Here is a 20522-nt window from a genome sequence, read left to right on the forward strand (position 1 = left end):
TGATGAAGATGGCTGCCCACGCCGTGACGCTCGGCAAGAGCGCGATGAGCCTCCCGCGGGAGAACTCCTCCGTTGCCTCGAGATCCACGCGAGGAAGCTTCAAAGCCGACGACAGCGCAGTATCCATCAACTGGAATGATCTGAACTACCCGCCAGTAAGGCCAGCGCGCACGCAGCTGAACGGGCCAGTCAGCACATACACACATCTACATATATGCGCACATACATACATGCATACATTTATATGTATATAGATACATACATACGTACACACATACATGCATACATGTATATATATATATATATATATATAGCTACGTACATACGTACACACATACGTGCATACATTTGTATGTTCATAGATACATGCCTGCATGTAGATGCTCACAGATACAAACATACCTACCTACACATATGTATACAGGTAGGTATATATATACCTACAAGTATACATTCGTGTAAAAAGGTACATACGTACCTACATATATACTTACATGAATATATATATGTATAAGTGCTCGTTAGCAAGGTCGGTCGCCACGCTGCGTTTATGTGCATGTACCTGCGGAGACAAAGTTGAATTATTTTTACATGTATATGTATTCATTTAGATACGTCCGTGTGCCGGTTGTAAGCCGGCGGTGCACATGTCGTCGCCAGGAAAGACGGCGGAGAGCCGCGGGACGCCGTAAATCTCGAGTGCATCCTGGTGTCCCTGTGGGACACTCGCCATTCGTTGAACTTGTTTATTGGGCAGAAGGGGCGCTGGATTGCGCATGCAACTGTTGTTTTTCCTCATCCTTTCGCAGGGCATCCGCTTGGTGCACTTCGACCCCGACGAACTGCCCACCGACGTCGCGCGCCTCGCCCGCGTGCTTCACTGGATGTTCCTGCTCGCTTTCGTCGAACTCCTCATCAACGTCACCCACACTGTTGTGCTGGTTGTAAGTCTGAAACCCCCTCATTTTCCTCCTCCTGTTTGCGTGAGTCTGCTGCTTCGGGTCACAGCTCTGTCTTGCCTGCAGCTCGTAGGTCGCTGGTAGCTTCGCTCTCTCCCCTGTTCGCGCATTTTCGTGTGTGGGTTTCTCTCTTCCTCCACGCGTCTGCCTCGTGTTGCGAGTGTTTTCTCGCTCGGTGCGCGGCAGGCTCTCCGGTGGTGACTCTGTGCGGCTGCCCCTGTGCGCCCCGGCTCCGCCTGTCTCTCTGGCAGAGGCGCTCCGCGTCGCGTGGAGGGACTCTTTCTGAAGATGTTTCAACCTCTTTGTGTCGCTACGCCGGTTTTCCTGTCAGATTGGGGGCATGCCGGCGACGCGCGTGGGGTACGCCATCCTCGACGCGGTCATCCTTGCTCCCTCCTTCGGGTGAGATTCAAAAATCGAAAAATTCACGACCTCGCCGGGCAGCTCGCCACCGCGTCACTGCATGCCCTGTGTCTGCGAGAAGCGCCAGAGAACTCGAGAGGAAAGAATGTGTTCGTGTCGTGTCGCGGCTTTCGACGTGAGATGACGACACAGCTGTCATTCCAACACGTCCCGGGCGGTGGGAGAGACCATCTGAAGTGTGGCTCTTTCGCGTTGATGGTTCAGTAAGAGCGGAGAGAGACCTCGCCGGCGTGGCAAAAACCATTCAAGTAGTCGCATGCAGAAGAGGCTGGCGTGAGTCAGAGGAGGCGGGCAGCGGTGGCGGCCCGATAAAGAACGCATGTCCTCTTCACCTTTGTCTCTCTGTTTGTCTTAACGATTTTCCCTTCTTTGGCGTGTTTGCCCCGCTGCGCAGGACAACCTTCTACCAAGGCTATGTCGCGCTAGTGAGCTCAGATGATAAGACGAAGAGGCGATATTTCTTCTGCCAGGCAATCTGCGTAAGTGAAGAGGCTGCGGCGCCGATTGCCTCGTTTGCTCGCTGTTCGCCCGCGGAGTCTCTTCTGGAAGATTCACGCGCGTGGGAGGCAAGGCTGCATATAGCCACACGTATACACGTGTGTGTATGTATACATGTATATATGCATGCACTCGTTTATATACATGTATATAATATATATGTAGGTAGGTATATATGTAGGTATCTATATATGTATGTATATTTGTAGTCAGACGGGCAGCGATTTGTGTGCCTCAGCGCGCAAGTCGCGGCAGTCACAACAGTCCTAAGTGCAGCGGATCTCCCTGAGTTTCACAGAGAACGCGCATCGTTTTTCCGGCTTTCCATTTTGTCTGTGGCCTCTCGGTTTTCTTCGAAGAAACCGTATGTGACGCGTCTCTCCGCAGCGTTCTGCTTCTCCGAATTTTGTTTTTTGCATGCACCCGCGTCGGTCTGTCCTCAATTTCCCCAAAGGACGCTCGCGATGCCGGTCTTTTGGAGTTTTGATGCACGTCTTTTTCGCAGCTCATAATCTCGCTCTTCTTTGCGGTATCACCTCTTGGAGCGACGAACGGCCTGGCTGCCTTGAGCTCGTTGCACCAGAGAGTCCGGCGCTATCAGCTCTCGAGTAAGTGCGTCCCCGCCGCGAAAAAAGTGTCCTTCAGACGTTCCCGGATTCGAATTTGAGGCCAGCTTACTTCTAGATCTACAGCTGAATATTTGTTTCTGTCGTATGCGTGGAAATTGCTAGTGTATGCATTATAGATGTGCCGGCTTTAAGGCGGTCCGAATAGATGCGTCGGGAAGCTCGGATGTGCTGCGAACATCCAGGAGACAAGAAGACCTCTCGCGCTTCGGTCTGCTTGCCTCGTTGCCGTTTGACATCCAGCGGCGCCCTGCGCACAATTGTGATGTTGCGCGGGAGGAGTTACACGCCTGATTGTAGCTAGTGCGTTTCGCTGCATGCTTGTATTTACGCGTATATATGCGTAGGTAGATGTTTGCGTGTGTGAGATTTGCATCGCTGACAGCCCTCTCGAGAGAGCTGACGTGCCGCCTGCGAGAGCCAGTATCGGCCGCAGGCCTTTTTGAGAGAATCTGCAGAGAGTCCGCGCGGCGGCTTCACACGTTGTCTCTGCACACGCTTGAGTGCATAGCCAGAAAACAAGAAATTGACAGGAATAAATATCTGCGTCAACGTAGGAGACCGTCTAGCGCGAGTGCGGCTTGGCCGGGGCGGCAGTTGATTTTTGTGGCCGTCGGAGAGACAGAAGTTCCGCTTTTGGCGCGTTCGAAGCCCCTTTTGGCACCTGAGTTCCGCTGTGCTTTTCTTTTCAGAGGGCATGAAAGCTTTTTGGATCTACGCAGTCAGCCTCGAGTCCACCTTCTGGATCACCGTCTTTTGTCTGGGCGGTAGGATTAGAAGCCAATCTACATACTTAACCGTGCGATATATGCATGAAGCACTGCAGCATGCGTGTGCATGCTTCAGTGCTTCAGCGCGTGCTGTGTGAGCGACCGTCGTGCGCGCATACAGACTGCGCGCTCCTTTGTATATGTAGTGCGCAGCTGACGGCGTGCGGCGGCGGTGGAAGGTGACGCTAAGCGGTGGCTGTGCCAATACACGAAAGGGCAGGAGTTCTTTCGGTGCGGCTAGAGCACGCGTCGGCGTCTCTGCAGCGGACGGGCCGCCTGAGGGTGCTTGTGAGCACAGGCGTGCCCCCCGCTATACGATATATCGAGACATACGTTTAATTACATAGGTAGACATATGCGCTCGCGCTGCGCTGAACGTCTTCTAGCTCTTGCCGCGTGATGCTGGGATTGGCGCGCGCGCCGGCAACGCCGCATCCGTTTGGCGACGCGAAATCTTGTCTCGCGTGCGTAGATCCGAGAACCAAAAGAGGAGGCGGACCAACTGCAGCAGCGTGGCTCGTTCAGTGCCGGAGTGGAGAAGAGAGAGAGGAAGCGAAAGCTCACTGTCTGTGACTGTCTGGTGACTTTGTTTTTAGTCTGGGGACTTGCGGGCGTGAAGCGCTTCAACCCCTTCCACTCCGAGGCTGCGAGGAATTCTGCGTGAGAAAACGAAAACAAGGCGGACTCCTGTTCGCTGTCTCACGCGGGCTTGGTGTCGCAGGAGCCTGTGGGAGGTCAAGGTGGCGCGCGAATTTCCTCACCGGTGCCCACGGGCAGTCGCGGCCTGGGCTGCAGAGGCCGCGGAGGTGAAGAAGTCAGCGAAACACAAAGCGTGACATGTTTCCGTGGATCTCTAGCGTAAGTGGAAGCCACTGTGCTGTCGAGGCTTGGCTCCCGCGTAGTGTTTCCTCGATCTGACCTCTCCTTGTGATGCGTGCCGTGCTTGCCGCTCCATCTCCCGACACGCATGATTATCCTGCGTGCGCGGCTGTCTCTCTCCACGGTTCAAGCTCGTCTGTGTCGCCCTCATCATCTACGCTTGAGGCATTGAGGAGTCGCGCTGCGCGTGCCAGCGGAACTGACACGCCAAGCGCGGCTCATTCTGTCGTAGCTGGGGGCCGGAGAGGATTTTTGTGAACTACGCTTCGGTCTTTGGGAGCGGACACTGTCGCGCGGGCGTGTAAAGAGGAGGAACTTCGAGGGCCTGCTTACGGAGAGTTTGCAGCCAGATACGTAGAGTGTAGTCTGCACTCTGCGCGTAAAGAGATCTATATCATGTCCTGTGTAGTATGTAGAATATTCGCCTGAAATCCGTTTGAGTCCTGCGTCGCACTTGCACATTGTTGAAAGGGAGTATTTTCGGTGTCTCGCTTGTATATAGTCTCTCGTTGTTGCGTGCTGCTTCGTGCACGTGCGCCTCAGCGAGTTGCGCACTGCAGCATTGCATGCCTTGCATCCGTGCCGAGAAGCGCGAGAGACACATGCTGTGTTTCTCCGCACCTGCCGCGGGCTTCTGTGTGCGCCATTCGATGCGTGCAACGATGCATGCAACGATGCATCGCCACGTTATCACCCTAGCATTTCGCAAAAACGTCAGTCCCTAAACTAGGCGGAGACGTCGGCTGTAGCAACGCCCCAAATTCGACCGAGTCACGGCTGGGAAAGCCCACGCATCTCCGCGTAAGTAGAGACACATCGCCCACGCCTCGAGGGCACTCGGAGCGTGAACCTGTCGTCTTCAAACTTTGGCAAAATGAAGACCTTCGAGGTCTTCACATGCGGCTCTCTTTAACCGCCGTGTGTCTTTCTCGTCTTCGCGCGCTCTGCCCGCGGTAGTCCGCTCGGCGCCTCGGGTCGGCACAACCAGAACTTAAACTCAGTTGCAAGCGTTCGAAGATCTCTGTTTCTGGGTAGTCCTTTGCAAAAAATGGTGTTTTTCGCGAAAATGAAGGCTCTACCCATCGCTAGGAAACGCATTATTAGAGCCTAGCAACAAGATGAGCTCGCGGGTCGAGTGACGTACAGACGGATCGAGGAGTCGGCTTTGTTTACAGCCAAAGACTTTGCGACAGCCCACTGCCGGGAAACGCTCTCACGAGCCTGGACGAATTCTGAATCGTGCCCGGCTCTCTCCCCGGCGTCAGGCTATGCGCTGAGGACGTGCGTCGGGGTGTACAGTGGCCTGAAGGTCCGTATATATCCATCTACATTGCATAGAGATGTTTGCGCATGTATGTGTGTGTATGTATCGAAGGGAGGCGCGCGTTTTTCGATTCAACACTTTCTTTCGCTGTCTGCTGCGCGAGCTCTGACTGTGAACGCAGGCAATAGCCTCTCTGACCGGGCGGGAATAAGAACGCACTGTCACTGAACGCGAAGAAATTCGTGTCTGCGGCACCTAAAATAAGCTCAGGAGAGAACGTTTTGCGGAAGATGTGTGAGGTGGAGTTGAAAGAACCCATCCTGAGCTAAATTCTCCCATAAGGGCGTGCGGAAGTCGCCGCGCACGCTTACGGGTCGCTTTCTTCGTCTCTCGCATTCAGCGACCTGCGTAAGCGGTTATACCGGCGGACTGGCGCTCGCCGCGGGAAACGAAAGACGCCAGATTTTTCCTGCAAAAACTTATTTCCCTCTGGTGCAGAGTCTCTGTAGACCGAGCAGCAGGGTAACGCGTCACTCAACCTTTGGCTGACACGATTGCGCTTCCGAACCCGGGATGCCTCAGTGGGTACCAGCGCACATACGTGGACAACAGCATGTGCGTCCTCCCTCAGAAATTCCCCATGGAGGAGGCTGCAGCGCGTGTACGGCCAGACGCACTCCAATCCCTGCTGCTTGCCGGACCCCCAGCGGAGCGGCGAAAGCCAAACACCCGATTCCAAACGACGGCAGCTTTTGCCTGCGAGGAACTGCCGCCACGAAACTGACCTTTTGCGAATCATCCCAAAGGAGCATGCAAATCAACCTCTCATATGTCCGGCGACGCATGCCCCCCCACATGACGTGAGACATCACATGCATCCTCAGGCAAGCGCGTGCGCCCTCCTACACGTGGAGTCTACGGGGACAAAACGCGCGCCAAATCAGTTGCATACTGCACGCCCCGGCACCAGGGCTCGCATGCGCAGCTGCAGAGAAGGCAGGATGCACGGCGATCCAATTCACCTTCACGTGCTTCTTTGCACGCGTTCACATGTGAACTGCGCCTGCAGAGACACCTCCAGCTGCATGCGAACCGACTGCATCGCGCGGACGAGGGCCCCTGCCTCGCAGAGATATCCGGCAGGAGCACATGAGCCCTCAGACGCGGTCGCGTACAACGCATGTGCCGTTTTCCGACCTTCAGATTCCCCCGAGTGCCGAACAGACGGCTGAACTCGCAGTCCGCCGCACACCAACTCGAACCTCTCACGCACACACTGCCACACACATCCACGCATGCCTGACACCAACACTACGTAGAACGGTTGCGAAGACGCGGCTGGCTTAACCCTTCGCTTTGGGAGCGCCTTTGGCTTTTCCCGGCGCCATGTTCGAGGCAGGCGCCTTCTTCGCGGACTGAAACTTCTGCGCCCACGCGGCGCTGTAGCCGACGAGGTGAGAAAGCCGCACGCATTGCGGATTGCCGCAATTCATCTCCGACTGCTTCGTTCCAAGCTGCAAAGCAAAAAAGACACGCCGCGAGTGGATGTATGCAACAGAATGCGCCTCCGGTGGTCGGAAGGCCCCACGACGCCGCAGCCCCCCCCCTGCCCCCCTCCCCGCTGTCTACACTCACCCCCACACTGCTGGAATCTTCGCGGCCCTCCTCCGCGACGGTGCGCGGAGCCTCTCTCAGTTCGCCACTCTGTCTTTGCGGGCCTTTTCCTGGCGAGTGCGAAGCAAGGTTGAGGGTTTAGGGCGGCGACACGCCACACGCACGCCTAGACTGCGTGAACATCGTTCTCAGCTCTGTTGGCTATCCTGAGCGTCGCATATCGAGCCGTCGGAAGCCGGTGCTCGGGTTTTCTGCATGTGTGAGACTCACCTGTTTCAGCAGCTTGAGCGAGGCGTCGTCCGCGAAGAGGAAGGCGAGCACGCGGCACACGTAGGTCGAAGTCGGCGTCGGGTTGTTTGGTTTCTGAATCAAGAGGACCGGCAAGCCCTGCTTCTGCGAGATATCACCGTACCACTGGACGCACGAGGCGGCGGGAGACGGATCCCCAAGAATGGGATCTTCTGAGAAGTTCACGGACCTGAAAGTCCGCAGCAAGCAACATGCAGCCGAGACGCTTGAGGATAGAACGCGCAGACAGCCTCAGCTGCCGGGTGGCTCAAATCCGCCTGCGAAGCTCCCCCTCCGCTTTCAGGCGCGCTGAGTATTCCCTCCTAGTCGCACACCCGCGCATGCAAGCACAAGTCTTTCATCTGGTCACGAAGGCCGAATTCACGCAGGACCCGCATCTGAGAGGGCACCTGAATGATCAGACCGGCACACCGCCAGACGCTACAGCCAGACTGCATGAAGATAGATATAGATATACACAGGTATACATAGATAGAAGCGTATGCATGCGGGTATCGGCACATCAAGCTGGTGTCTCACCTGGCGATGGTTTCCAACATCTCGATAACTTGATCTCTACTCCATATTCTGGCGGCTCTCTGTTGGACATGCGCAATCCACTTCTTGGCAAGAATTTGAACCTGTGTTTCGTTCGGCGGCTGATATTCGCCCCCAGCTCTCTCGAGGCCTTCACTCCCGTCCTCCTCGCTGCTCGCCCAGCTCTCTTCGCTGCTCGCGCTCCGCGTCGAGGTCTTCCCACTCTTCATCGAAGATGAAGTCTGCGAGCTGCGATACGACTGGCTGCCTGCGTCGCTGCCCATGCCAAAGGGCATGGTACCGCAGCAGCTGCGGCAGAGGCGCGCCATCGCGAGACGAGGGAAGAGACACCGCAGAACCCAAGGCAAAGAGCGAAGCGGACGCGAAACAGGGAGTGCAGCTCAACTGAAAACTCGCGGGCCTGCGGGATTGCCTACACGGTCGATGCATAGGCGAGCGCAGGCCAAGAAGCGGGGAGAAAGCGAGACGACGAGGGACACAAGTGAAATAGAAAAAATGGAGACTAAATGCGGTCGTAAACGGGCTCGTGCGACCTCCCAAGGTCAGGCCAGAGACGACAGAGAACGCGGAGAGAATGGAACGACCGAGCGGCAGCCGTTTGCTGCATGAGACTCGCAAGATGCGCTAGCAAAAAGAGACGACGAATAAATAAAAACCCGTGGAGGGGAGCCTGGTGGCGAAATGGCGAGGGGTGAGTAACGAGGAAATGTGTGGGCAATGATCACGCACACAAAACAGGCTGCGTCAGAAACGAAATGTGAGCGAGTGGAGGGGTGACAGACCGACGAATGCGAACCAGAGTGGAGGGGGAACGGCGACCAATTAAGACAAAGAGACGATGCTGCTGGCGCCGGTAATTCTGGACACACACAAACAGAAGGAAGTGGGGACGGTGCTGGACAGAGAAACAGACAAAACCACCCGGAGAGAGGGGTTCGAAGGCACACTCGACAGTAGGTCCTGAGCAGACAGAGCAACGGCGCTTTAGCGGGTCCTTCAATGCAACGAGCGAATACACAGAAAGAGCCTGGGTCAAACGCGGTTCACACTACAAACAGGCGAAGCGCAGACAGAAGTCAGACAGGGCGATGGAAAAAAGAAGGCCAGGGAGCCCGAGCACAAACGAGACAGCTGCAGCCATTGAAAGCAGGATCAGGGGGAATCGGGAGGCAAGGAACGGCGCCTTGAGTGCATCCGCCCCTCGCTCCCTCGACGGCGCGCAGAACAGAAACTGCTTGCGGGCACCCGATTATAAGAGAAACGCACGAGAGGAGAGAGGAGGAAAGCGAGAAGACGCTGCTCTGGGCAGTTGTGGGCGTCGAGACCTCTCGTGTGTGTCAGCGCAGGAGAACCGCTTCCTCGATGTGCGCCGGCGTTTTCTTTCTTCCGTCGCCGCGTGCAGGCCAATTTCCCCTGGCCGTCTCCCCGGTATGATCAGAGAGGAACCTCCTCGAGGCCAGGAGGAACAAAACCACAAAATCACCGCGCCGGAACAGCGGACTCGCGGGTTTCGCGTTAGTCGCCGCGCGGCAGAATCACGCGGGTCTTGAGTGTATATACACCGGAGGCTTTTCCCCGTCGCAGAAAGACACCACGTCCAGTCGCGCTTCCGCTCCCCCTGAGGAAGCAGCCCGGCTACCGGCCCCTTTCGCGCGACAAAGCTCCGTGTTTCCGCGAAAACATTTCACACGAAGGTGCGCGAGCCTCCCATCATCAACCAAGAAAAAATTTGTGAGGATCTTTGACGGTGTCGTTGAGTCCAGCGCGGCCAAGCTACCAGTAGCCTGCTCGCAGACCGCGGCGGTTTCGCGCTCTCACAAAAGTGAAGCGACGAGTTAGTCAGGCGTTCATCCAGCTTGGAGCCGCACCCTCGGGTGAACTGTAGGAAAACACAACTAATTCTACGCGCTCTGTGCCATGGGGAAAAAACGAGTCCGGACGCCAAAACTCGCGCAAGCTCGACGACGCAGGCGAGTTCATCCGACGCAGAGCCGCGCCCGCGTAAGTGGTTGAGAACTCGAAAAAAAACTGCACGGCGATAAAAAATCTCTCACCCTTGACTTCCTCAAAAATTGGCCGTGCGATCCCGCCCTCTTTTCTGCCAACCCGTCCGTCTTGGATCCGGGCACGCACGTTCCCTCGCTAGTCAGACAACCTCTGGTGCTCCGTCAGAGACATCCAGAGGATCTTGCCATTTCTAGCGCCACGATCCAAACGTTGGAAAGCCCTTACACGAGATTCTACGCAAAAGCAGAACTGCAATGGATTTAATCACGATTTCTGTCTAAAGGGGAGTCGAGTGTACCCCGCGCGCCTCAAGACCCGCCTACTCGTGGCAGTCCGCGCCGCAAGTATCTAGCGCCGCAAATATCTAGCGCCGCCGCGCAACACCGGTGCCCGGTGTCGCACGATCGAGCGGAAAGTTTCAATTGTTTGCTCTAAGGGAAGTCAAGTCAACAGCCTTCGAGCCAGCAGTCACTCGAGACGTCGCCCAGCAAAGCAGGCGGTTAGCTCGAGCCTCCCGGAGTGCTTTCTTCCCTTCTCCACGCGCTCAGAAGGGACGGGGCCACGGGGATCGGAGCGAAACGCAGAGCGGAACGCACCCGACGTCTGCGCTTGCCTGTGCGGTCACTGCAGAGCACACGAACACAGCTCACCTCATTACACACCGACTGACACCACAAACGAGAGACGAGAGACGACTCAGGTGTATCGATACCGGCATTAACATCGGTGCGTTACGACGTGCGGCGGCACCTTTGCTTTTCGTCGCTTACAGCGAAGGGTGCAGCAGGGCAAGCTTGCAACGGGCACCTGCGCCGCCATTGGGGGCGGCCAGGCAGTTCCCTTCACTGAGTGGGCTCTCGAGGCGCATTTTGTGTCTTTTACAAGCATCCCCGCTTTGGTGCAAGGCTGCAACTCTAGCTCCGCGAGCAGCGAGGTCAAGCGCCACTGTAGAGCGCCCCCAGACACGGTTGCCTCACGGGGTGGCCTGGCGGGGTGTCTGAAGGCAGCTCTCTATCTTGGCTACCATCTCTGGTTTTTCACGACTCTCCTTCTCTGTGTCAAAGCTCCAGCCGCGCGCCATGCGCATTCCACATGGTTGGCGCCTAGGAGCGGGGTCATGTACGCAGTGACTGCACTGAACGAGTCACGCTTGGTATAATATGAAACATATTTTTGCTGTTTGGTATGCCGCGACCTGTACACGGCATTCTGCGGTTGCCGACTCGCTCTTCGAGGGTTAGCGAGTGCGCCGTACAGGTCTTTCGGTTTCTAGAGCACGGAAGGCCAGACGCTGCCTTCTTGGTAACTTCCCACGATGCTTTAGAGTGCCCGCATGCCAGTCGTTACATTAGCAACCCTACAAACGCGCTAGAGCAGTGCATACCTTGCCGCTGAAATGGCGGCGGCTGATGCCGGAAGCTCGATGACTCAGGACAGACGTGAGTTGGCCAGCGAGCGACGTGCGGCATACCTGGTCGCTCTCGTCGGATTGTTCGCTGAGCTCGCGGCCCTGTAACAGCTTTGTAGGGTGGTCCTCTGCTCTTGAGGCTGACATCAGCTCGGCCATGTGTCTAGGGGCAGAGTCCGTTCTCTGCTAACGCCTCACCCCGTATGTCCGCGGTTACGGAAGGCATGAAGGCGAGGTCTGTCGTACAGGCTTAACCCACCCAAGCCGGCAGCTTGGGCGTCGAGTAAAGAGGTTTACGCGTAGTGATAATGAAGGGGAGATGAGAAAACGTGAGCCCTGTAAGAAGTGAATGCCTAAGCGCAGTGCAGCAAAAGAGGCCTCAGCCAAGCTGAAAAGTTACCACGAGGCGAGGGGCCGCTGCGTCGTACCATGAAGGCTTGAGGCCACGTCGGCGTCGGGCAGCACAGCCGTCAGGCGGCGCGCGTGCTAAGGGCCCCTCCAAGGGCGCCGCGGGAGTCTCGGTGACAGGTTGAGTCACTTGCTTTGCGGCGAAGCTGACTGATAGATAATACCCTCTATAATCCTGCATCACAGTGTGGCTCCCCATTAATGTTTCCTTTCTCGTGTAGTTCGTCCGTTTGTACCGCCGCAGGGACGAGGCCCGTAAAGCACGAGCTACGAACAGTCAACTGAGTCAGCGCGATGGGGGATAGCCTCGTCTGTTGATTAGATCGTTGTCAGCAAAAGACACAGCATCAGATCCCCAGAATCAGGTCGCGTTCACGTGGCACTCTGCTTTCGCAGCTCGGGCCTGGGGTCGTACGACCCTCAAAAACAAGCGAGGATACGCACGGAAACGACAGACGCGGGTTTGCCTTTCTAGGGACAATAGTCAAGCACCGGGTTCCGCATCTCCGCTGGAGCAGTTCGATTCGTTCTGAGGATCTGATCCGCCGTTTCGAGTGGGCTCATCGCAATGTCGCCGGCCGCTCGTCCACACCGAACGGGTCTTTGGCTGGCACGCATGCAAGTGAGCGCTGTTTACAGGGAGCCGTAACCGCGATCTTCCGCGCCATCTCAGCTTTCGGTGTAACACGTCTGTCTTTACTTCCCTCCAATTTTGATGTGCGCGGTTCGAGGATGATAGAAGCATTCTCTAGACATCTTTGACGCATCTGAGTTCCCAGTTCTCGTGCCTCTGTATAAATTCGTGTTGCCCCAGCCGCGCGTTGCATCTCTCGCGCCAGCAGAAGCAAAGCCCTGTGTGCGAGGAGACTTGGGTGAAGTATGGCGTCTTACTCAGCAGGGTGATAACTTTTCTGTGTGAATATTTCGTCTCTGCATTTGTCTGCATGTATATCCAGTTCTCCGCGTGTCATCCGGTCTCTCCTATTGACGACTCGAGCAGACGTTGCCCTTCGGGCGCGCACAGCAGCAAGACGTTTTCTGCGTCTTCCGGAATCATTCTGCATGTCGTGTAACCTTTTCTAAAGCATCTCGATACTTCTCTGGCCACAACTCGCGCCAGTTGTCGTCGTACTGCGTACGCATGCTGCGAAGGCCGCCGCCACATCCGGGGGCCCTCCGGCCTCCGCCTTGCCCCGCCCCCGCGGGCCCGGTCGCCGGGGGCTTCGCTCCTCCGGGCCCCCCCCCTCCGTTCCCGTTTCCGCGTAAGCCACCTCCGGGACCCTGTCCCCCTGGGGACCCCTGGGGTCCGCCAGGCCCCGTGCCGCAGTTTCCACCGCCGGGGCGCCTGTGGCGCCGGCGCCGCTGTGCCTGTCGCCCCCGCGGCCGGTGCCGTTCGTCCCCACGCAACCTCCTCCAGGAGGCATCCCGCAGAGAGCTCCTCTCTGCCCCGCTGGAGTTCCGCCACCAAACGTGGCGAGAGCCCCTCCTCTATATCCGGGCCCGCCGCCCGCTGCGCCTCCGTCGGGCGCCCCCCCTCCACTTGCAGCGCCTGTCCCCTATCCGCTCGAAGGCCCTCCGCCGTTTCCTGCACTTGCCGCGGGGGGGCACCCGCGGTCTCCTGGAGCGCCCGGAGGTTTGCGGCCGCATGCAGCGCCTAGCTCTCCCGCGCGAAGTGGCGCGCCGCCTGCGGGGCCTCCACACGGCAGACAGGAAGGCCCCTTTCCGCCGCAGCGGGCACCAAGCTCGACGCGTCGACCGCCTTTCCCCAGCCCTCAATCACACGTGGATTCAAGGGGACTACCTCAGGGCCTGGAAGTTTTCCGCGAGGAGGGCTACCCAGCACCGGGCCCTCGTCTCACCCCAGGACCTCGGGACGGTCTCAAGCCGCACCCAGGGCCGACTGGGGACATGACGGTTGAAGAGCCTGGTCGGGATGCACGGAGCATGGTCGTTGCTCGGCAGTCGGCTCGGGGTTTGCATGGTGCGCCTCGGCGTTGTCCGCCACATCCTGGAGGCCCGCCTCCCGAATGTCGGCACCCAGGGGACCGAGACCCAGACAGACCCGCCCCGTTTTTTCGGGACACCGGGCCCTCGACCCGCGTTTCCGCGGGTCGAGGCCCCTACGACCACCAGCGAGGAGACCCCGTTGAGGCCTCGTCGGCGGTGCCGCTCAGGGGACGTCCTGCGCCGGGGTTCGATGGCCCGACGCAGCCCAGCGACCGTCGTCCGGGCCCGCCTGCCTTCGCGGCTCCTGAGCCTGCGGAGCACCGGGTCGCCCTTCACGCCCGCCCGAGGGGGGGGGAGCGTGCCGGCCCGTCGGGAGGGACTGAGAGGCCTCCCCCGCTCCGCGGAGGCCCGCGCCACGGGGATGCTGAGGCAGGGCTCCAGTTTGGTGGAGACCCGCATGAGGCTCAAAGGCTTCCTCCCTTCGCGACAGGACCCAGGACGCCTCGATACCCCGAGGGAGGCCGCGGCGGAGAACCTGCCGATTACCTGCCGGCGGGGGACGGCCCCCCTGGGGGCCTCGGGGGGGGCATCCAGCCCATCCGCCTCACGCACCGCAGGGCTCGCCGCGCGCCGGAACTCTCGGGGAGACATCCGTGTGGTCGGAAGCCCCAGCGGGGCTTTTCCCCAAGAGGGCTCGGGCCATTTCGATCTGCCGCCGCGGGGGCCCGCTCCCGACCCCGTCGGCCGCACGCCCGTACACAGACGACATGACCCGTTCGCGCGCGGCATGCCTGCGGACAAGCGATTCGAAGGCGCTGAGAACCGCCTCGAGCCTGCCGCTGCTGTGCCGCCTCCAGTCAACCGCAGAGACCTCTCAAAAAACGATCGGCGAGATACCGCGCAGCGTCACGGGGCTCCTCCGCTGGAGCCCTATAATGGAGGCCTGGGGAGTCGAGGCCCCCCTCGCGACGAGAGCCAGACTGGGTATACCGGTTACTCCGATCGGCGGCCTTCGCCAGACGGGTGGGGTGAGAGGGAGACGACGGCTGCCAGGCTGGTCTCGAACAGAGAGACGGCCGCTTTTGGGCGCGTGGGGGAAGTCTCGCGGACTGAGCAGGGAGAGAGGCACGCGCGTCCCTCGGGCGGAAATCGTAGATATGATCGTTCCTGCGCAGGCCCGGCGCCGCGAGCGCCATGCAATGTGCGCACAGCGCCCTGTCATCAAGGCTGGGACGCGGGTCACACTCCGCCACGGGGCGATATGCCGCCTGCATGCTCCAGATCTGCGCTGCATGCGGCAAGCACGTACCTGCCTGCCGGCGACCTGACGGCGCCGGGCGCCCGGAGACCAGGCAGGCCCCCTAGCGAGGGTCGGGACGCGTTTCGAGAGTCTCCTTTCGGAGACCCGGGGCAGCGCCCTGGGCCAGATCACGAGAGCTCGTCTGGCCATCGCCGCGGACCCGCTTTGCCCCCCCTGAGCGTGGAGCTCCGCGCGAGGCCGGGAGAGGAGCGTTTTTCCGGTTTGCGCGAGACATACGTGGCTCCTCCCCCGCAGCCGGTAGGAGGCCCCGAGCAACAGGGCCGGGTCACGCCGCGGCGCGACGGGTTCTCGTATCACGAGGAGAGCGAGCGCGACAGAGCTGCGGGGGAGTTCGCGTCGTCTCGGGCGCGGCGCGAGATCGACGGCCTGAGAAACTGGAACGACACCTCCCAGAAAGCGCACTTGCGGGCAAGAGATGCCCCCTACGAGGATTCCCGTCGGGATCACTCGGAACCGCCCCATAATGTTTGCAGCAGCCGCGGCTCGTCCCGTTATGAACGGGACGCCGGCCCTGCGGGGGCAAGAGATGCCAGAGGAGACATGGACGTGTCCTACGGGGCGCGCGCGCTCAACAAAGGCGCAGGTTGCCACGAGAGAGAGTTCGCACAGCCGCAGCTCAAGTCGGGGGCGTTCAGTCCAGACTCGGACTTCCGCGCGCGAGAGAGCGCGGGCCCCATCTCTGAAGCGTTCGTTTCCGGAGGCGCCCCGTATGCGTCAAGCCGCAACGGGGCGGACAGCAGACCCCCGGCTGCAACGCTGACGCTGACCGAGAGGCCCGGCGCCCGGGCCGCGAACTCGGGCAGGGGGACACCTGAAGACGCCCGCGACGCCGCAGGACCGGCGTCGCCTGCGCAGTCGGCGGACGCCAGCGCGGCGTCCGGCGCGCCACAGGCGAGTGTCGCTCTCAATCCGCTCTTGCCGCAGTTGTCTGCGGCCTGGGCGTCGGGTGTGGCTCTCAGGTCAAGCCTCGGGCTGCGGGCTGCGCTGCCTGTGCTGCCGTCCCTCGCGGGCCTTTCGCAGGTCGGCGCGCTCCCCTCCATCGGCGCGCTGCTTCCGGAGCTGGGCCTCCAGACCCCCTCAGCTCAGCAAGTCCTCCCCGTGGTCGCCCCGGCGGTGGTCCCCGGGACGGGCCTGCCGAGGTCTCTGGAGACCGTGCTCGGCGCCACGCCGGCAGCGACAGCAGCCGCGATGGTCAACGCGGCGGCGGCAGCCGCGCTCGTCGGACCCGATCAGGTTCAGCAGGCGCAGCAGCAGCGGGCCTTCGTGGAGGCAGTCACCCAGTTGGGTCTCCAGGGCCACGCCTCTCGAGAAACGACCGGCGCGCCGCGTGCAGATGGCGGTGCAGAGCGTGCAAAGAACAAAGATGCCGCAGGGGCGACTGAAGAGGAAAAGAGCGGCGCGGCGAGCGCCGCCGAGACGTCCAACGACAGCCGGGTAAGCGTGAACCCTAACCCGGAGGCGAGGACGCGCGATTCGCAGTCGAACGGCGAAGACATGTACGCGCGGGTCTGCCTTGCAGAGGTTGCAAAAGACGGTGGTGCGTGGCGGTTACAGGGTAATGTGGTACATTTGGGGCGTGTATGTTGCCTTAGGGTCGCTGCGTTCTGGCTCCCACAGCGGCTGCGCAGGACCTGTGGACACCTCTGCTGGCGCAGGCACTCGGCGCGGATGCGTGCGTAATAGGCCCGCTTATGTGTGAGCTGTCAATCGATCTATCACTCTGGCGGTTGCGCTGATGAGCCCGTCTTTCCCCGAGGCCGTACCGCGCACTCGTTCACCGGGTCGCACTCCCCCCCTTTCCCCTCCCCCCCACCCCCACCCCTTCCCCCCCTGCGTGTCTGCTATCCGCAGCTTTTGAGGGAGCTGAGCCAGGTCGACCCGGCGCAGCTCGACCCCGCGACGAACACAGACGCGCACAACTGGTGCTACCTGGACAACGACAATCAGGTAGGCGAGAACAAGGTGCCGCGGTGTGGCCCCCTGCATTCGAACGCAGCCTCGACATCGGCAGGGCGCTTCGGGCACTCGCGACTCGGGGCCTGCCAGAGGATCGCTCCGCTGCACGTCTGGAGAGACGCGACCCAGCCTCGGCGCTGTCTCTGGGCTGCGCGCGCCATCTGCCTGGGTTTCAGCTGAAGTTCAGGTGGCTCTGCGGCCAGCGGAGGGGTCGGGGAAGTCCAGTCTTTGGCTCGAGTCTCCACGTCGCCCTCCCTCAAGCGCCGCCGTGTGTGCGTGCGTGTGCTAACGCAGTGCCAAGGGCCCTTCGATACCCTGCAGATGCTCCGCTGGTACGAGCGGGGCTTCTTCGACCCGCAGCGGCCCGTTCGGCGAGATGACGAGGCCGGGTTCACCCCGCTCAACGACGGCAAGCGCCTGCTGGACGTCGCGCTGCGCATCGTCAACCTCTCGCGTGTCCTGCGCCCCGTGAGTCGATTCCCTTCGTGGGGCGTCCACAGCGACATTCATAGCGCAGCTGCCTCGCGGATTCGCGCAGCCTCTTCCGAATGGACAACAGGGCTCGCTGCGCAAAGTGCTGCGAGTGCGCCGCAACCGCTGAGCGCCTCGCCCTCTCAGCTAGGCGGCTGACGCTGGCGCGAGTCCTGCGGAGACTCTGCGGACTCGCCAGGGCCTCGCGAAGTTGCCCTGGTCCCTGCGGAGTCGGGAGAGACAGGCGAACGTCGCGACGGTTTACGCTGTGTGTCGCTGCCCTCTCTTCTCCTTTTCCAGACTTCCGGCTCGCATCGCGCCCAGAACGCGGTCGCATCGCCAGCGTCCGGCGAAGCGTCGTCCGCTCGTTCCTCCGAGTGAGTTGCGCCAAGCGGAGAAATCAAAACTACTTTTTTGTAAAAGAAGCAGGGAACGGAGAGATCAGTGTTAGACTGAAACGTTATTCTCAAAAAGCTCGTTAGGAGGCAACCCCTCCAGTCAGACTATTTTTCTGAAAGGCAGACAGACAGAGCGAGGGGGCATGCCTTGCGCAGGTGGGAACAGAAATGAGACTGGCGCACGTGAACTGGGGGCTCTGTGTGGCAGCCGTGGCAGACTTCTCGTCTCAGAGCGAGGATCTTGGTTGCCCAGAGGAGGGTTTTTCGCTGGCCAAGTGAATCGCTTGAGGACATGCAGAGTCACGCGCCTTTCTTCGGGGGGCGTGGGGGTGCGGGTCGGGTTCATAGAGTCTCACAGTGTCTGTTGATTCTCTCTTAGAAGCGGAGAGCAGCTCAGCCTCGCACTCATCCTGCCGCCCCTGCGTGCCGCAGAGCATGGCCTTGTGTATCGCGTGCTCGCTGCTCGCAACCTGGCTCTCTCCGCTGTGGCCGTCGTATGCTGACGCTCAGGATGTCGTTGGAAGCGAAGATTCAGCACGCGCAGACTGCGCTGGCGCCGCTCTTCTTGCTCGCCAGGAAAGTGCGTGCTACAGACCCTGAACCCTGCAGCCCCCAGCCGGGGAGGCCTTTGTCCTTTTCAACGAGAGTTGACTTCCCACCGCGACGCCTCACCGGCAATTTAAACTCTTCTCTGCGCTACTCAGCCGCCGACAGTCAATGCCGCTGTCTGTCTGCATGTTTTAGTCTACTCGAGAGACACGCAGGGCGCACGACAGACCGAGAGAGGGCCGCAGTGGCCTCAGCATCGGGAGAGATTCAGCACGAAAAGCGAGCGCCTCCACGACTCTTTTTCTGCGACTCTGCGCGCTCTGCAACACACCGACACCCAGTCATCTGCACGGTCGGCTGGTTTCTGCGTTTTTTTTGAGACTCAGGACCGCCAGCAAGCCCGTCACGTGCCTCCACCGGGGAAGCGGCGGAGATTCCAATAGCTCTATCCCTTCGAGAACGATTGCGGGCGCCGCCGTGGAGCGGTTTCTTCCGCGGTTTTCGCGATGTGTTGATTGTGTTTCTTATCTGTCGTTGTGTCAAGGAGCGGGGATGGTTTTCCTTTCCAGGGATCTGTCCGGCGGCGGTCTCTCTACTCTTTAGGCTAGACCGAAGTCACGGTCATCGCGGCGCGCGGGCGACGCGATGCGAGCGAAATAAAAAGAGATATAGGACTGTTACTCGATGTGGGAATACGCAGCTACCCGCGGTGTTGCAGGCTGGAGAGCGCGGCACACAGCGCGTCGCTGCCGCCTGCTGGTCAGCGGGATTCAGCTGATCGTTGGGCAGCCTCGTTCACTGCACAGTCCGACTAGCTCTCCGCAAGCGAGGGCACTGTTGAGAGGCACCGGCGACTTCCCTGAGGTCGCGCCTGTTCGGACAGGAGATCGAACGCGCGTGCGCGTAGTCTGTCGGATTCCTCGCCGCGCCTGCGGCGTCTGCTCTCTCTGAGGCAGCCCCGTTCTTTCGCGAGGGGGAGTGAAGCACGAGTGCAGCGTCTAGGGTTTGTTTTTGCGCTCCGTCGCACGTTCAGCGCTGGCTGATTCCAGGCGGTCGCCTTTTGCCCTGGCGCTGCGCCGAAACGACTGGCTTGCAGGGGCTCTGCAGTCGCGCCTCTCGGAAGACGTCAGCCGGACAGGTTTTTTGGCGTGCATGGTGCCTCTGGTGCTCGCCTGTGTCCTCGTCACGAGAAATCCGATAACGTTGGGCAGCAGGGCAGTTTCTCGCGTGTTCGCGAGGCAGCAGGAGCCTGACGCAGCTTCCTGTGCCCGACACTGGCGAAAGTGGACGTGCGTGCATTTGAATAACTCAGCACACGCCTCGGCAGAGGCTTTTCCGCGCGGTCGCCGCACCCTCCTGCAGGCGTTTTCCTGCGCTGGCGGTCGCCATCTCGGTGCGCCCAGCCTCAGCGGCGCACGAGGATGGAAATCTGTACGGGTCGCCAGGTGAGCGCGGAGCTCCTGAGGAGTCCCGCGCTCGGGGGAAGGGCGCGCCTTGCGCCGATTTTCTCAGGATTTGGATTAAGGGAGTGTGTGGACATTACGTGTAGCTGCTGTAGGTTCGTGTGTCGTGTGTGTCGCTCCTGGCGCGCGAGATGTTCGCAGGGACGCGAGGCGATGCACTTCCCTTCTCAAGAACGCGCGTGTCTGTCGTATGAAACCCTAGATTTGTCTACGCCCTGACTCGGCTGCGCGGGGCCGTCTCCAACCGAGCGAGCCACCAAACGAAGCCGCGCCAGCGTGTTACAGCCACGTGTCCTCTCGCGCAGACGAATAGCCGCGATGTTTCCCGCCCGTTTCACGCAGACTTGTCTCAGAGCGCCTCTCAGTGGCGTGCATTCACGGGGGATCCTCCGCACGCGGTGGACGTCGATGGCGAAGACACGCTTTGTCGTTGGTTGCTTCGACGGGCTCTGGCAGAGGGTGTGCGCACCTCGGAGCGTCTCTGGCGGTGCCAGGCGCCGAGAAATCTGTGGAGCGCTCGGGAGCAAAGGGACTCCACACCCGCCGCAGCACTGCAGTCGACCCCGCCTTCGTGGAATGCTTTCTTCGAAGCACTCCGGTGCGCCTCGCGCGCGCCAGCCACCCACACGCACCCTCCCGACGCCGCGGCACTGCGAAGATCCAGAATTCGTTCTAGCTCTTGGCTGACTGCAGGAACGAGTCGCAGAGCGGGGCG

At 60.1% G+C, this 20522-nt stretch overlaps 4 protein-coding genes across 4 annotated transcripts; 3 read left to right on the plus strand and 1 right to left on the minus strand.

Moving 5' to 3' along the window:
- Nucleotides 1-8: 8 nt before the first annotated feature.
- On the plus strand, nucleotides 9-3940 carry BESB_078890 (uncharacterized protein; the record flags this gene model as incomplete). Its single annotated transcript, XM_029366251.1, has 7 exons — nucleotides 9-155; nucleotides 810-944; nucleotides 1291-1361; nucleotides 1777-1861; nucleotides 2386-2488; nucleotides 3199-3273; nucleotides 3873-3940. 7 exons carry the CDS (start codon nucleotides 9-11, stop codon nucleotides 3938-3940), a joined length of 684 nt encoding a protein of 227 aa, XP_029217682.1.
- A 2822-nt stretch (nucleotides 3941-6762) lies between these two features.
- Nucleotides 6763-8187, minus strand: BESB_078900 (uncharacterized protein; the record flags this gene model as incomplete). The annotated part of the gene is made up of 3 exons (XM_029366252.1): nucleotides 6763-6933; nucleotides 7304-7511; nucleotides 7862-8187. The coding sequence occupies 3 exons, from the start codon at nucleotides 8185-8187 to the stop codon at nucleotides 6763-6765; spliced, it is 705 nt and encodes a 234-aa protein (XP_029217683.1).
- A 4656-nt stretch (nucleotides 8188-12843) lies between these two features.
- Nucleotides 12844-13614, plus strand: BESB_078910 (uncharacterized protein; the record flags this gene model as incomplete). Its single annotated transcript, XM_029366253.1, has 1 exon — nucleotides 12844-13614. One exon carries the CDS (start codon nucleotides 12844-12846, stop codon nucleotides 13612-13614), a length of 771 nt encoding a protein of 256 aa, XP_029217684.1.
- A 21-nt stretch (nucleotides 13615-13635) lies between these two features.
- On the plus strand, nucleotides 13636-17556 carry BESB_078920 (uncharacterized protein; the record flags this gene model as incomplete). Its single annotated transcript, XM_029366254.1, has 3 exons — nucleotides 13636-16404; nucleotides 16822-16917; nucleotides 17221-17556. The coding sequence occupies 3 exons, from the start codon at nucleotides 13636-13638 to the stop codon at nucleotides 17554-17556; spliced, it is 3201 nt and encodes a 1066-aa protein (XP_029217685.1).
- Between the last annotated feature and the right edge of the window lie 2966 nt (nucleotides 17557-20522).

Source organism: Besnoitia besnoiti, chromosome VII (genome assembly GCF_002563875.1).
Source record: "Besnoitia besnoiti strain Bb-Ger1 chromosome VII, whole genome shotgun sequence".
Lineage (NCBI taxonomy): Eukaryota > Apicomplexa > Conoidasida > Eucoccidiorida > Sarcocystidae > Besnoitia > Besnoitia besnoiti.